The sequence below is a fragment of the Muscardinus avellanarius genome (genome assembly GCF_963383645.1).
Source record: "Muscardinus avellanarius genome assembly, chromosome: 15".
In the NCBI taxonomy this organism is placed as follows: domain Eukaryota; kingdom Metazoa; phylum Chordata; class Mammalia; order Rodentia; family Gliridae; genus Muscardinus; species Muscardinus avellanarius.
In genome coordinates, this window is record NC_137801.1 from 88,805,586 (window position 1) to 88,820,304 (window position 14,719).

The 14,719-nt window shown below is 52.1% G+C and overlaps 1 protein-coding gene across 1 annotated transcript in view; it reads right to left on the bottom strand.

Moving 5' to 3' along the window:
- Positions 1 to 11,567, bottom strand: part of SNRNP200 (small nuclear ribonucleoprotein U5 subunit 200) — a gene marked incomplete at both ends in the record, with an annotated part of 29,124 nt that extends 17,557 nt beyond the window's left edge. The window contains 13 exons of the mRNA XM_080711207.1: positions 129 to 284; positions 740 to 877; positions 1,131 to 1,304; positions 1,393 to 1,476; positions 2,760 to 2,896; positions 3,069 to 3,168; positions 3,270 to 3,422; positions 4,077 to 4,175; positions 6,014 to 6,069; positions 6,913 to 7,105; positions 8,228 to 8,399; positions 10,972 to 11,135; positions 11,523 to 11,567. Coding sequence (XP_080567333.1) covers positions 129 to 284; positions 740 to 877; positions 1,131 to 1,304; positions 1,393 to 1,476; positions 2,760 to 2,896; positions 3,069 to 3,168; positions 3,270 to 3,422; positions 4,077 to 4,175; positions 6,014 to 6,069; positions 6,913 to 7,105; positions 8,228 to 8,399; positions 10,972 to 11,135; positions 11,523 to 11,567 — 1,671 coding nt within the window. The remainder of the gene's footprint in view (positions 1 to 128; positions 285 to 739; positions 878 to 1,130; positions 1,305 to 1,392; positions 1,477 to 2,759; positions 2,897 to 3,068; positions 3,169 to 3,269; positions 3,423 to 4,076; positions 4,176 to 6,013; positions 6,070 to 6,912; positions 7,106 to 8,227; positions 8,400 to 10,971; positions 11,136 to 11,522) is intronic.
- Between the last annotated feature and the right edge of the window lie 3,152 nt (positions 11,568 to 14,719).

Genomic DNA, 14,719 nt, shown 5'->3' on the forward strand with positions numbered 1-14,719 from the left:
AGTTGCATGTTATAAAGAGCAGAAAGCACCACAGGAGGCCTTCAGGGCGCTAGCACCCGAAGCAGTGGCACGCAGGCCTGTCTGGGTACTGTGGGCGCCGCAGCGGGTAAGAACGCTCTAACCCTTACCTTTCCGAAGCTGCCCACCATCTCCTGCACCAGGGAGCGCATGGGAGCGATATAGATGATCTTGAAGTCGTCCACGTTGATGGTGCCGTCCATGTTTATGTGTTTCCCTATCTCTCGGAGCATGCACATCAGGGCCACGTTGGTCTTCCCGGCACCCTGAGAGGGAGGCCGGGTTGAGCTGGCCTGTCTGCCCATTTTCTTTCTTTCTTTTTTTTTTATTTTGGCGGGTCTAGGGATGGGACCCAGGGGTATTTGGCCTCCGAATTACACCCCCAACCCTATTTTTTTTTTTAATTCTTTATTATGAAACCAGGTCTCACTGAGTTGCAGAGGGCCTTAAGTAACAGAGGCTGTCTGCGAACCGCGACCCTCCCGTCTCAGCCTCCCGAATGCTGGGATTACAAACGTGCACCACCACGCCCGGCTTTCACAGTCATTTTTACCACACTCGGCTTGTCTCCAGAGAACAAAGCGTGTCCTGGGCCTCCTTATCCTACCACTTAACGCGTCTTTCATCAAAGAATAAGCAAATGAGGGCGAGGGTGGAGGTAAGAACAATCTTGCAAACAAAACTGCAGAGCACGCTCCACAGAACCAAAGAGGGCGCTTACGGTCGGCGCGCACAGCAGCAGGTTCTCATCCGTCTCCAGCGCGGCCCGGCACAGCTTGCTCTGGATCCGATTCAGCGTCTTGAAGCCCTCAAAGCCAGCCTGCGCGTACTTTGGCAGCTTTTCCACCGGAAGCAGTTGCTAGGATAAGGAAATGCCACACACACTGGCATCACCCTTCAGCGGAAGGTCCACCGTTGGGGATGGCCAGGGGCCGCTCTCCTGCAGCCCCCCCGTGCCACCCACTAGAGGACAGCCCAGAGACCAGTACTGGCTTCGGCTCATAATCAGCGCGGGAACTCTGAAGCAGCTTCCCTCCTGGAATGAACTAACGATGAGCAAGGCTGCACTTTGGTGGACAGTTCAAACCCCAACGGGAAGACAACGGACTCACTTCCTCGGAGCCAAAGGGCTTGGGCTTCAGAGCCGGCACGTGCACCTCCTCGTAGCCCTTACGCTGGCGACGGAAGGAGCCGTCAGGAAGCTGGCAGCGTTTGTTGGCCATAAAGTGGCTTCCCTGGGTGAACACTAAGTCCTCCAAGTCTAGAACCTGCCGTGGAGCCAGTGCCTGGTGCATGAAGAACGACAGGACAGAGTGAGCGAGCTGGTCAGCGGCATCCTCCCCCACCAGAAGCTGGGGAGCGGCCCAGCCTTACCTCTCCACCCTGGTCCATATCCATGGTCTCCAGGTCCGTGTCCATTCGGGACTGGCGCACTCGCTCTCTGCGGGACCTCTCCTCCTGCAGCAGGTAAACATATGAAGCATAATAATGGCTGGGTATGGTGGCACATACCTGTGATCCCAGTACTTGGAGGCCAAGATGAGAGGATTGCAGGCTTGAGAGTCTCAGTAGCTTAGCAGGACTCTCAGCAACCTAGTGAGACCATTTCAAAATAAAAAAATACTGCCGGGCGTGGTAACACACACTTGTAATCCCAGCATTTAGGAGGCTGAGACAGGAGGACCATACAGGTTCAAAGCCTGCCTCAGCTACTTAGGCTCTCAGCAACTTAGTGAGACCCTGTTTTTCAAAATAAAATATAAAATAGGTCTGGGAGTATAGCATATAAGTAGAAAACCCCTGGATTCTATCCTCAGTAACACAAAAACATAAAAAATAAAATGAAAAAATAAAGAGCTAGAGGTAAGCCAGGCATGGTGGTGCACACTTATAATTCCAGTACTTGGGAGTCTGAGACAGGAGGGTCCCGAGTTTATGCCAATCTCAGTTACTTAGTGAGGCTCTCCACAACTCAGTGAGAACCTATTTCAAAATAAATAATAATAAAAAAGAGCTAGAGGTAGCATGCTCCTGGGGTCCATCCCCAGTAACAGGCATACGCACGCACACGCGATGATTAATTGCTGTCCTGCATTCTTGCCCCTTTCAGTCCCTGCTGAGCTGCACCTGACCCATGGACATGAATGAGTTCCCAAATCAAAAGACAGATTTACATTCAGACAGGTATCACTGACAGCACAAAAAGATCAAAGGAAACAGACATCATAAAGGGACAGGACACACAACATAGATATCAGAAGTAAACGTTTTAGCTGGCGTGGTGGCACATGCCTGGAATCCCAGGACCTGAGATGCTAAGACAGGAGGAGGCTAAGACAGCCAGCCTCAGCAACTCAGCGAGTCCTCCACAATTTAGGCTGTCTCAAACTAAAAAATATAGAGCTGGGGGTATAGCTCAGAGGTAGAATGCCTTTGGGTTCACGATTTAGCACGAGAGCTAACCCTAAGGGCTACAAGTGCAGCCCTTATTAAGCAGACACGTGGGATCCGTTCCTGTATCGTACAGTCGTCACGGGGCTGGCGAAACGTCCCTCAACCACACCAACGCAAGTGTGCAGATTCTAGTCTATCCCCACTGGTAATCCCCAACAAGTCGAGAGGTATGCTTTGCTAGTTCAACCTCTGTTTAACAGGAGTGCAGTGCACGCTGCGGTCTTCCAATCTGCCCCTCTTGGAAGCAAAACAAGCACTCCGAGGAAGGCGCTAAGCTCCCGGCTTACTCGGATCAGATCCTCCTTGTCGGTCTCGTGGAGCTGGTAGAGGAACCTGGACAGCTCTGGGTCGGCCTCCATCTTTTCCATGGTCCTCTCCTTTTCGGCCTCACTCTGAGCGCTGGCCAGCAAGGTGCAGTACAGAACTAGCATGAAAGAAAAGGGATGGAGGGAAGAGGGGCAGGAAGAAAAGTAACCCAGTGTGAAGGCGCGAAGCCGCCAGCCCGCTCACGCCCGCGCTCCTGTATGCGCACTAGTGATCAGCACGGAGCTGCCAGCCCTGCTCGCACCCGCACCCCAAGTGCACACCGCACTCACTCATCATCCTGTGCTGCCGCAGCACTTTAATGAAGTCGAACGTGTTGAAACCCAGGAGCAGAACCAGCTGGTTCTCGCATTCCCGATCATCACTGGCCGTCTGCAGAGAAGGGGAGGCCGCGTCAAGGACACAGCCCCCGGCCCCACCACACACCGACCCCGCCTGTGCAGTGCACTGGGCAGATCCCATCTGGGCCATACCTTCAAGATCTCCAGCACTTCATCTGCCTTCTTCTGCGACACGATGGCGTCGTCGTAGAAGCGACTGAGCTGCCGCTGCAGCCAGAACGCATCGATGTCCCGTGGGTGCAGGTCCTTCTTCTTGGAGTTCATCAGCTCGCCGGAGGCCACAAGCTGGGCGGCAAGAGGGGCCTTAGCTGGCTAGGCCCTAACCTAGGCTGCAGGCTGGGCGGCCAGCAGGTCCTGGGCTGGCCAGGCCCTGCCGCCTTCCTATAGTCTAGGCTGCAGGCTGGGCGGCCAGCAGGCCCTGAGCTGGCCAGGCCCTGCCTTCCTCGCCCCCCACCATTCCCCATCCTAGGCCACAGGCTGGGCGGCCAGCAGGCCCTGAGCTGGCCAGGCCCTGCCTTCCTCGCCCCCCACCATTCCCCATCCTAGGCCACAGGCTGGGCGGCCAGCAGGCCCTGAGCTGGCCAGGCCCTGCCTTCCTCGCCCCCCACCATTCCCCATCCTAGGCCACAGGCTGGGCGGCCAGCAGGCCCTGAGCTGGCCAGGCCCTGCCTTCCTCGCCCCCCACCATGCTCTTGCCTGCCTTCCTGGAGGCCTTTCCAGAAGAAAAGAAAAAACTGCTACATTCAGTCAGGAGCACCCAGACTAAGATCTCACCAACACAAGCCTTTGAGGAAGAGGATGACTGACTAAAATCTCAAAAGCTGACCCTATCAAAACACAGCTCAGTGTGCAAGGGGTAACAGGACGCAGGCCTGAGGCAGACACGCCACACGCAGAGGTATCCTGGCCCCGGCAGCGAGGCCAGGAGACCGCACTTACATTAGCTGAGAGGGTGCAGCGCACGACGGCCTCATCCCCCTCCATGTCGTCGTCTGACGCCTCTTCTCGAACCTCCCCGTACACGTCCTCATCACCTTCCTGTGGAGATGCCTGCCTCAGCCCAGCTCCACAGTGCAGCCCTGGCACCAGGCCCCCAAGTGGCCCGCCATGAGCCCTGGTCAGCATGGCTCTGGGGGAGACCCACGCCTGCTGAACCAGGGTCCATCTCTCCAGAGCACAGCAGAAAGGCCAGGCAGCAGGTGCCTTCCTTGGACTCCCGGCCTCTGCTTCTAATCTGGCTGCCGCAATGGCAACCACCCGACTCACGATGTGATACACACACAGCTCGCAGGGAGGGCTGCACAGAGTGCGCAGGGAAGGCAGATAGTGACCCTGACTAGAGCACTCTGCACTTGCTCTCCACCGCGTCAGCTCAGAGCAGCATGTGCTCAGACAGGCTGGCCAAAGCAGGTGCCTGGTGACCACAGTTCCAATGCACTGCTGTGAGCAAAGCAGTTTGTTTCAACTTAAAATCACAAAATCCTGAGCCGGGCGTGGTGGCACAAGTTTGTAATCCCAGCATTCGGAAGGCTGAGACCGGAGGATCGAGGTTCACATACAGCCTCAGCTACTTGGTGAGACCTCTGCAACTCAGTGAGACCCGGTTTCAAAATACAGAATAAAAAATAAGGCAGGGGGTATAGCTCGGAGGTCAAATGCCTTTGGGTTCCATCCCCAGACTGGGAAAAAAAAAAATTACAAAATCCTTGGGAGACAGGAGGATGGTGGGTTCGTGGCCAGCCTCAGCAACTTAGTGAGGCCCTCTGAAATTTAGTGAGACTGTGTTTCAAAATAAAGAATAATAGCCGGGCGTGGTAACGCACGCTTGTAATCCCCACACTTGGGAGGCTGAGACAGGAGGATCGCACAGGTTCGAAGCCAGCCTCAGCTAGTTAGTGAGGCTCTCAGCAACTTAGTGAGACCCTGTTTCAAAAATAAAATATAAAATAGGGCTGGGAGTATAGCCCAGAAGTAGAAAGCCTCTGGGTTCCACCCCCAGTACCACCAAAAAAAAAGGAAAGAAAGAAAGAAAGAAAGAAAGAAAGAAAGAAAGAAAGAATAAAAGTACGGCTGGGGGTGTAGCTCGGAGGTAGAATGCCCCTGGGTTTTATCCCCAGTACTGGGGAAAAAAAAAAAACACCTCGAAACCCAATTACTGATGCCGTGGAAGGTAAGTGTAGCAGTCATCTATACCAATCATCTCAGTTTACAGACAGAGAATTGAAGGCAAACGGCCTGCCAAGACTCAACATTCACCACCGCGGCTCTTGGTTCAGGGCTCTGCCCGACTCAACTCCTAGGCCACTCCCGCGTCCTGGCTCACGTCCAGGGCTCAGCCCCACCTGACAGCCCTAGACAGCACCCCAGCTTCTGCCAGTGTTCCATTCATTCCTACCTAGCTCGCCTAGAAGTCCTGATGGGACGGTGAACACTGAGACTGCTGCAACTGTTAGGTGAATGGGCGTGTGCCAGTGTGTGCCGTGCTCCTGGCACCTGGGCCGCTCTCTCTTGAGACGGGCTCTGGTACACACAACACAAGCTGGGAGACCACTGCAGGAGTGTTGAAATGCTGCACACAGCAGGACGCATCCTCAACCCAAGCATAAACTGTACTTCCTATTTTGTCTTCGTTTTGCTGACCCACTTGGTTTGTTTTCAATTATTGTATTAGTTTATATTTATTAGCTTAAAATAGCTTTAAAAAATCTAAAAATAATCATAACTTAGGAAAATAACACTAAATTTCTAAACTGGACACTCAAAATAAGTACACTATAAAATTATCTGGCCTGAGCTACGAGCCCTCATTCCCTCGAAGGGACTGTCACCTTAATAAACTCAAAACAGATGGATGGGTCCATCCGCTGATCACTCACCTCCTCATCAGACTCAAACTGCACATTCACACCGTAGGTTTCATCAATGTTGTCATCTGAAACGGGTCGGAAAAGAGGGAAGCGGCTGTCAAGGAAACAAGAGCTGGGCGGGGCGGCGCATGCTTGTAATGCCAGCATTTGGGAGACTGAGAGAGAAGGATCCCAGTTCGCGGACAGCCTCAGCTACTTAGTGTGGCCCTTTGCAAAAACACACACACACACACACACACACACACACACACACACACAAAAGGGGGGCTGGGGGTGTAGCTTGGAGGTAGAATGCTCCTGGGTTCCATCCCCAGTACTGCACAAAAAAGGGGGGGGCCTGGGGTGTAGCCTGGAGTTCTTGCCCCTTGGTTCAATCCCCAGTACCAAAATAATAATAACAGTAGTAGTAGTAAATAAATAAATAAAAGTGGCTGGGTGTTAGCTCAGAGGTAGACTGTTCCTGGGCTCAATCCCCATTTACCCCCCCTTCTCCCACACACGCAAAATAAAAAAACCAAGAAGCACCCAAGCCCATTTCCTCTCAATCTCCTAACTTGCTTTTCCTCAGGCCAGAACTAAGGTCTAAGGACACAAAAAGACTGAGATGATCGATGTAAGAAAGCCACCCTCGCTGCCGATAGCAGGCATCGCTCAACCTCCAACCTTAGATTCAGTGTGGCTGTTCGCTCAATGCCCAAGCCTTGGGTTTAATCTCCAGTACCGCCAAAAAAAAAAAAAAAAAAAAAAAAGGCAAAGAGGGGAGGCTCAGAGTGAGAAAGGCTGCTGGAACCAGCCATAACTCCTCAAAGAAACACAAGCAGGTCATGGAACTCACAGACCTTCGAGCTGCTTATGAGTGGTGTCAGAGTCAAAGCCAGCTAGTGGGAGGAGGGCACAGAGCTGGTTACCCATGTTCTGGATCTCCTTGTCTCCACCGTAGTCTGTGATCTTTTTGCCCAGGTTCACTAGCACGTGGTATCTGGTGTCGTCTGTCTGGCCCAGCAGCAGGTCGATCTCCTTTCTCCTCTCCTTGTCCCGCAGCTTTTCATTCTTCAGGACAGCGAGAACTTCATCGGCTGCCCCACAAAGGATGTCACGTGGCTGGTGGCGAGAGAACCCTCATGTAGACACACAAAGCGTCGCCAGCCAGCAACCTGTGCTGCAGGGCGTAAGCGCGGGGCCTGCTCAGAGCCACAGGCTCGGAAAACTCTCCTTGTTGACAGAAATGCCACCTGCAGCTGGCCCTGGCGGCGCATGCCTGTAACCCAGCTGCCTGGGAGGCTGAGCAAGTTCAGCGGCAGAGCGCTGGCCTAGCAGGTGCAATGCCCAGCCTAGAAGGTCCAATTCCCAGCAATGAAAAGAGAGGGAAAAAACCTAGAATCATACAGACCAACACTCATTCTTATTTTAAAAGATTAAGGGAGCTGGGCATGGTGGTGCACACCTATAATCCCCGCGCTCGGGAGGCGGAGACAGGAGGATCGCACAGGTTCAAAGCCAGCCGTGCTGGCTTAAGAGACCCTGTTTCCACATAAAAAAATTAAAAATAGGTCTGGGACTGTAACCCAGAGGTAGAAGGGTTTCCAGGAACCCCAGTACCACCAAAAATAAAAATATAAAATAAATAAATAAATAAAAGATTAGGGGAACAGTTGGGTGCACAGGAGCATGCCCTGTAACCCCTGCTACAAGGGAGGCCGGGGCCGGTCTTGGCAATTTGGTGAGACCTTGTCTCAAGACGAAATACGAGGGACTGAGGGCACAGCTCAGTCATGAGGTGCCCCTGGCTTCGCTCCCCAGCAAAGACACGGTGGCGCGGGTGGCGCTTCCACAGCAGCCCCCTGGCGCCTCCAGGGGACGGCGCTCCCCCTCCACACTCTGGTAATCCGCGCCCACGCTTGCCCCAGCATCCACCTCACCAGAGCCCTGCACAGACTTACAGAACCTCGTAAAGGGTCTCAAGCTAATCGAGCAGGGGACAAGTTCAGAGCACAGATCCTGGAGACAAAGGACCTGAATTCATACCCTGACTTGGAAATGGCTTGACTGCTCTGCACTCTGTCTCCTGAAGACGGGAAACGAGTACTGAAAGCGCCGACTCCGTCAGTGTGCTGTCCACGTAAACCAAGTGCTTGATGGGTGCCAGGCACGTCTCCCAACTGGTAAGCCCACACGCGGAACCAGAGCCGAGGTCCTCAGACATCCTCCCTCGTGGCTCCTTACCTGGTCCCCAAGAGCAGCCTGGATGAAGCTGAGCAGCACCTCGTAGGTCTCCCGGGTCTCCTTGGTTTTGGGCTTGTAGATGATGCCCACCATCTCATCAATGCCTTCTGAAAGCAGAGTGTAGCCCTTCATCTTGTTGATGTCGTGCCGGTCCTCGTCACGCTTTCTTCGCCTGCGGAAACAGGGTACGATGGGAATGAAGAACCTTGCCCTAGCCAAGCAAGCCAAGATGGAGCGGCCTGTCTTCTCTGCTCAGCCTCAGGGTGCACAGCTCCCACTGAGACAGGGACCTGTGCCCCAGTAGACGACTCCAACTTGGCCTCGACCACATACAGACGCCTTTCTTTATGAGGCACAGTGACAGAAAGTACACGCTCTAATCCTCTCACTCGATGCACTGAATGTTTAAAATAAGACAGAGTCCGCATTAATTTAAAATACATAACCCCTAGCTGAGTGTATTAGCGCATGCCTGTAATCCTGGTACTAGGAAGCCTGAGACAGGAAGATCACAGGTTTGAGGACAGCCTCAGAAACATAGTGAGACTTTCAGCAACTTAGTGAGACCCTGTTTCAAAACAAAACAAAAGACCTGGAACTGTAGCTCAGAGATAGAATGCCTCTGGGTTCAATCATCAGCACCACACACACACACACCACCACAAAATAAGTAATCCTTTATACTTTGTATAATAGAATTCTGACTAAATTTTCATCTGTCAGATCTACTACCTTTTTCCAGCCAAAGCCACATAAGCTTCAGCACAATCTACTTCTACTGAGCCAAGCATGGTGGCGCACGCTTCTAATCCCAGCATTTGGGAGGCTGAGACAGGAGGATCTTTGCTCAGAGGTAGAATGCCCCTGGGTTCCATTCCCAGTACCGCAAAAAAAAAAAAAAAAAAAAAAAAAAAAAAAAAATCTACTCATTCCCAAGAAATCAGAACATGGGCAAGAAGTCATGGGTGGGTCAGGGAAGCAGCTTAGTGGTGAAGCACCTGCTCAGTATGCTCCCAGCCCTCGGTTCAACTCCCAGAACAAAGTCAGCCAGACATGGCGGAGCACGCCTGTTACCCCATTACTTGGGAGGCAGAGACAAGAGGATCACAGATTTGAGGACAGCCTCAGCAACGTAGTCACTTTCAGCAACCTAATGAGAACCTGTTTTAAAACAATAAAGCCAAGCCGGGCGTGGTTGCGCACGCTTGTAATCCCAGCACTGGGAGGCTGAGACCGGAGGATAGTGGTTCGCGGACAGCCTCAGCTACTTAGTGAGGCCCTCTGCAACTCAGTGAGACCTGGTTTCAAAATAAAGAATAAAAAATAGGGCAGGGGGTGTAGCTCGGAGGTTGAATGCCCCTGGGTTCCATCCCCAGACCCGCAAAAAAAAAAAAAAAAAAAAAAAAAAAACAATAAAGCCAAGCATGGTGGTGCATGCTTGTTCTCCCAGTACTTGGGAGGCTGAGACAGGCGGATCACAGGTTCCTGGCCAGCCTTAGTTATTTAGTGAGGCCCTCCCCAACTTAGTGAGACCGTTTCAAAATAAAGAATAAAAGCCTAGCGTGGTGGTGCAGGTTTGTAATCCCCAGGCTTGGGAAGCTGAGAGAGGAGGACCGCACAGGTTCAAAGCCAGCCTCGCTACTTAGTGAGGCTCTCAGCAAGTTAGTGAGACCCTGTTTCCAAATAAAGTATAAAGTAAGTCTGAGTATAGCCCGGAGGTAGAAAGACTCTGGGTTCCACCCTCAGTACCACAAAATAAATACAGAAAGAAAGAAAGAAAGAAAGAAAGAAAGAAAGAATAAAAAATTGGGCTGGGGGTGTAGCTCAGAGGTAGAATGCCCCTGGTTTAATTCCTAGTACTGTAAAATAAAATTTTAAAAAAAGGATTGGGGTATAGCTCAAAAGCAGAATACTCCTGTGTTCATTCTCCATCACCAAAACAATACATATGCATATATGTACACACAGGCATATATATGTGTGTGTACACACACACACACACACACACACACACACACACACACATATATATCATAAAACTCATAAAACTTAATGTAAATTGGACCTAGGAATTTTTAAGGCCTCACTATAACAGAAAATAGAAAACTAGGAGTCATTCAAGGTAAAAGATAATGGTGAGATGAAGTTCAACAATTATGTTGTTTTAAGATTTACCTTCCACGAAGAAAGAGAAAAAACAAAACACTCTGTCCTCCTTACTATAGATGCTTGAGTCTGTTTATAGAAGGTGAAAGCAGCCGGGCGTGGTGGGCACGCTTGTAAGCCCAGCATTCGGGAGGTTGAGACCTGAGGACTGCATTTCGCGGACAGCCTCAGCTACTTACTGAGGCCTTCTGCAACTTAGTGAGACGCTGTTTCAAATAGAGAGTAAAAAATAGGGCAGGGGGTGTAGCTTGTAGGTCAAATGCTCCTGGGTTCCATCTCCAGAAACACCCCCCCCCAAAAAAAAGAATAACAGCAGAGGAATTTAGTAATGGGGAATGAATAAAGAATTACTGAGACAAAGAGAAAAGGTCTTGAGACTACCTGGAGGAAAATGAAACTCTATGGATCAGAAACACATATAGTAAGTTATTTTCCAACTTAAGTGTACCTGTTAAACCCAAACAGCCTTTAAATTCTCGTGGCCTGCTAAGCTTTAGATAATTTCAATGATACTTGATATGCTGCTCAAATCCCAAAGGGAAGTGGGCTTTGGACTGGTGGGATCCCTTGGCACCTACTTGGCTCTTCTTTCCTCCTGCATCTGCGGCTTGGTCCGCTGAGCCTTGTCTCCCATCCGCGTGCCGTCCAGCTTCCCCACCAGGGACAGAACCTCTCCAGTGGGCTCATCGCGGCGGGTCCGGTCGATGAGAGAGCGATCGGCTTGGAGCACAAGGTTCGAGTTCTGAAAAGGGGAAACATGAAAAGCGCTTCGCCAGGAACGGGGCCGGTTCCGGTATCACTGGGACAGGGGTGATGGAAGACCTCAGGAGCGCTCATCGCCCACTGGAGCAAAGACGTACAGAAGAGCACTATGGCGCTAGGCATGGACCTAGCGCTGGACCTCCGGCCGGCGTCCACGCTCACCGACCCTTGCTCCTAACGGTGCCCAGGAAAACCTCCGGCCAGGAGTGTCGAGGGCTGGGAAGGGCGAGCGAGGGGCGCGCGCGCAGGGAAGGCCTCCTCGGACGCCCCGCCGCCCCAGGCCCGCTTCGCAGGCGGGTCGCCTCCTCGGGCGGCCTTCCACCGGGCACGCCTTCCCCGGCCCGCGTCCCCCCAGAACCGCACGCACCGCCTTGTACTCGTACTGCAGGCTGCGGGCGGTCACGTCCGCCATGGCTGCGGCTGCTCGGGGCCCTCAGAGCCCCGCTCCTCCCCACGCTGCCCACCGCGGGGCCCGGCGCCCGGAACAGGTGGGAGCGACGCGGGAGCCACGCACTGGACAGAGAAAAGAGACGGACTCGCTTCCGCTTCCGGGTCGCGCTCCGGAAGGGCGTTTTCCCGCGCGCGCGCGCCGCTTTCCCGGGGCCTTCTGGGCGGAGTGGGCGGGGCTTGTGCAGCTGGTTGCCGGCCCCGGAACGCAGGTACCCGCAGACTTGGGTTCCGTGGATACTTCGGCCCAGGGCTTGGACCCAGAGGCGGAGCCTGTTTGGGCCGTGAGCTCCCGATTCTGCGACAGCCCCGCGAGGGAGGCGGTTCGAGGGGCTAATTAGCTTCACTTCTGCAGCAGGACGCTGAGCGAGCGACTTCGCGTGTGCGTCTGCAAATTTTCTTTTTCTTATTTTTATTTTTTGCGGTGCTGGAGCTAGAACCCAGGGCCATTCTACCTCCGAGCTGCACCTTCAGCCCTATTTTTTATTCTTTATTTTGAAACAGGCTCTCACTGAGTTGCAGAGGGCCTCGCTAAGTAGCTGAGGCTGTCCGCGAACTGAAATCCTTCCTCCCAAAAACTGGGATCACAAGCGTGTGCCAGCACGCCCAGCTGCAAATTTTCTTTGGGTTTCTTTTTCTTTTTTCTTTTGGTGCTGGGAATTGAACCCAGGGGCTTTCTACCTCCAAGCTACAGCCTCAGCCCTATTTCGTTTTTATATTGAAACAGTCTCAGTAGGTTGCTGAGTCTCACTACCCGCTAAGGCTGTCATCGAACCTGTGATCCTCCTGTCTCAGCCTCCCAAGTACTGGGGTTACAGATGTGTGCCACCATGCCGCGCTGGGTTTCTCTACTGTGTCGAACAGTTGAAAGAAATCTCCCGGCCACACGGGACTCAGACAGACTCCATGTCTCCAAGATGAGACACTGGTTCTCAGGACAGCTGAAAGAACGGAGGAGCGTAGAGCTCCCAGTTTGCTCTCCGCTGTCACATCCCTTGAAGACTAATGCACCACTCCAGGAACATGGGTGAAGGTGGCAGTCCCCCTGGCAGGAACGAATCCTCAAGGGCGACGACTCAGGTTCCTCTAGAGCTGCCAAGCTCAAGACACACACACACACACACACCAACCCATCTGTGCCTCCTTGTAACCTGTCACAGGAATCACAACAATTCCTTGAAGAACCCAAAGGAGTTCCCAGGCTTGGAGATGGGGAGCTCACCTCAGGACAGGCGGGGCCCTTGGTTTCTGCCTTGGTTTCTGTGGCAGAAAAGAATTTCAGCACAAGCCAATCAGAGACAAAGTTAGAGGTTTATTTAGAAAAGTGGGGAATACATGTTCAAGTGCAGGCCACCAAAAAAAAAGAGACATTTGGGGTCTCCGTTCTTATCATATAGGACACCCCAGGAGGTCAGCAGGGACACAGAGCAGGGATGGCAGTCTGATTCTTCTCAGAATTCTCAATATCAGACTGAGGGAGGGTGCCTGGGCTTGACCCAGCGTCATGGTGTGTGTGTGTGTGTGTGTGTGTGTGTGTGTGTGTGTGTGTGTGTGTGTTGCTAGAGATTATCACTACTGTCTTCCCATCCCTGGCCAGCATGAGCTCTTCCACAAACACAGAAGGGCCGAGAGGCATCTCAGGAATCTTGCTTTGTTACTGGAGGAGTCGCAGCCATATTCATGGTCAAAGCGGGGCTGTGAACAGACCTGTGAAGCAACGTCACACCCATTCGGTGGCCAGAATAAAAAAGTACGTGCAATACGAGGCGTGGTGGTGCAGTTGATAATCCCAACACTTGGGGAGCTGAGGTAAGATCGGGTTTTGAGGCTGGTGCACAGGAACTTGGGCACTGTTTCAGAATAAGGATTCTGTGTATGGTACCAGGGAATGAACCCAAGTGCATTCTACCCCTGAGATACACCCTCGGCCCTATTTTTTTTTTTTTTTTTTTGCAGGTCTGGAGATGGAACCCAGGGGGGGCATTTGACCTCCAAGCTCCACCCCCTACCCTAGTTTTTATTCTTTATTTTGAAACAGGGTCTCACTGAGTTGCAGAGGGCCTCACTAAGTAGCTGAGGCTGTCCGCGAACCGCGGTCCTCCGTTCTCAGCCCCCCGAATGCTGGGATGACAAGTGTGCGCCACCACGCCTCAGCCCTATTTTATTTATTGTTTTGAAACAGGGTCTCACTAAGTTGCTGAGGGCCTTGATGAGTTGTGGAGGCTGCTGCTGCCGTGTGTGTGTGTGTGTGTGTTTCTGGATATTGAACTTGGGGCATTTTATCTCTGAGCTATACCCCCAGCCCTATTTATTTTTTTATTTTGAAATAGGGTCTTGCTACGTTGATTAGAGTTTCATTAATTGCTGAGGCTGTCCTCAAACCTGGGATCCTCCTGTCTCAGCCTCCCAAATAGTGGGTTTACAAGCATATGCCACCACATTTGACTTCCTTAGTCTGATCTTGAACCTGCAATCCTGTTTTAGCCTCACAAGTGATGGAATTTCAACCTTTCACCACCATACCTGACTTCAAAATAAATATTTTTTTTTTGTAGTACTGGGGATGGAACCCAGGGGCATTCTACCTCCAAGATACACCCCCAGCTCTATTTTTTATTCTTTATTTAGAAACAGAGTCTCACTTAGTTATGGAGGGCCTCACTAGCTGCAGCTGGCCGTGAACCTGTGATCCTCCTGTTTCAGTCTCCCAAACCCTGGGATTAGAAGCATGCACCACCACACTCAGCTGAAAATAAAGAATATTTATTAATTTTTTAGAATTTTATTTTATTTTGGCAGTATTGGGGGTGGAACCCAGAGGCTTTCTACCTCCGGGCTATACTCCCAGACCTATTTTATATTTTATTTGGAACAGGGTCTCACTAAGTTGCTGAGAGCCTCACCAAGTAGCTGAGGCTGGCTTTTTTTTTTTTTTTTTGTGGTACTGGGGTTCCTGGAAGCCCTTCTACCTCCGGGCTACACTCCCAGACCTATTTTTACATTTTCATTTGGAAACAGGGTCTCCTAAGCCAGCGCGCGCGGCTGGCTTCGAACCTGCGCGATCCTCCTGTCTCTGCCTCCCAAGCGCGGGGATTACAAGCGTGCGCCACCATGCCC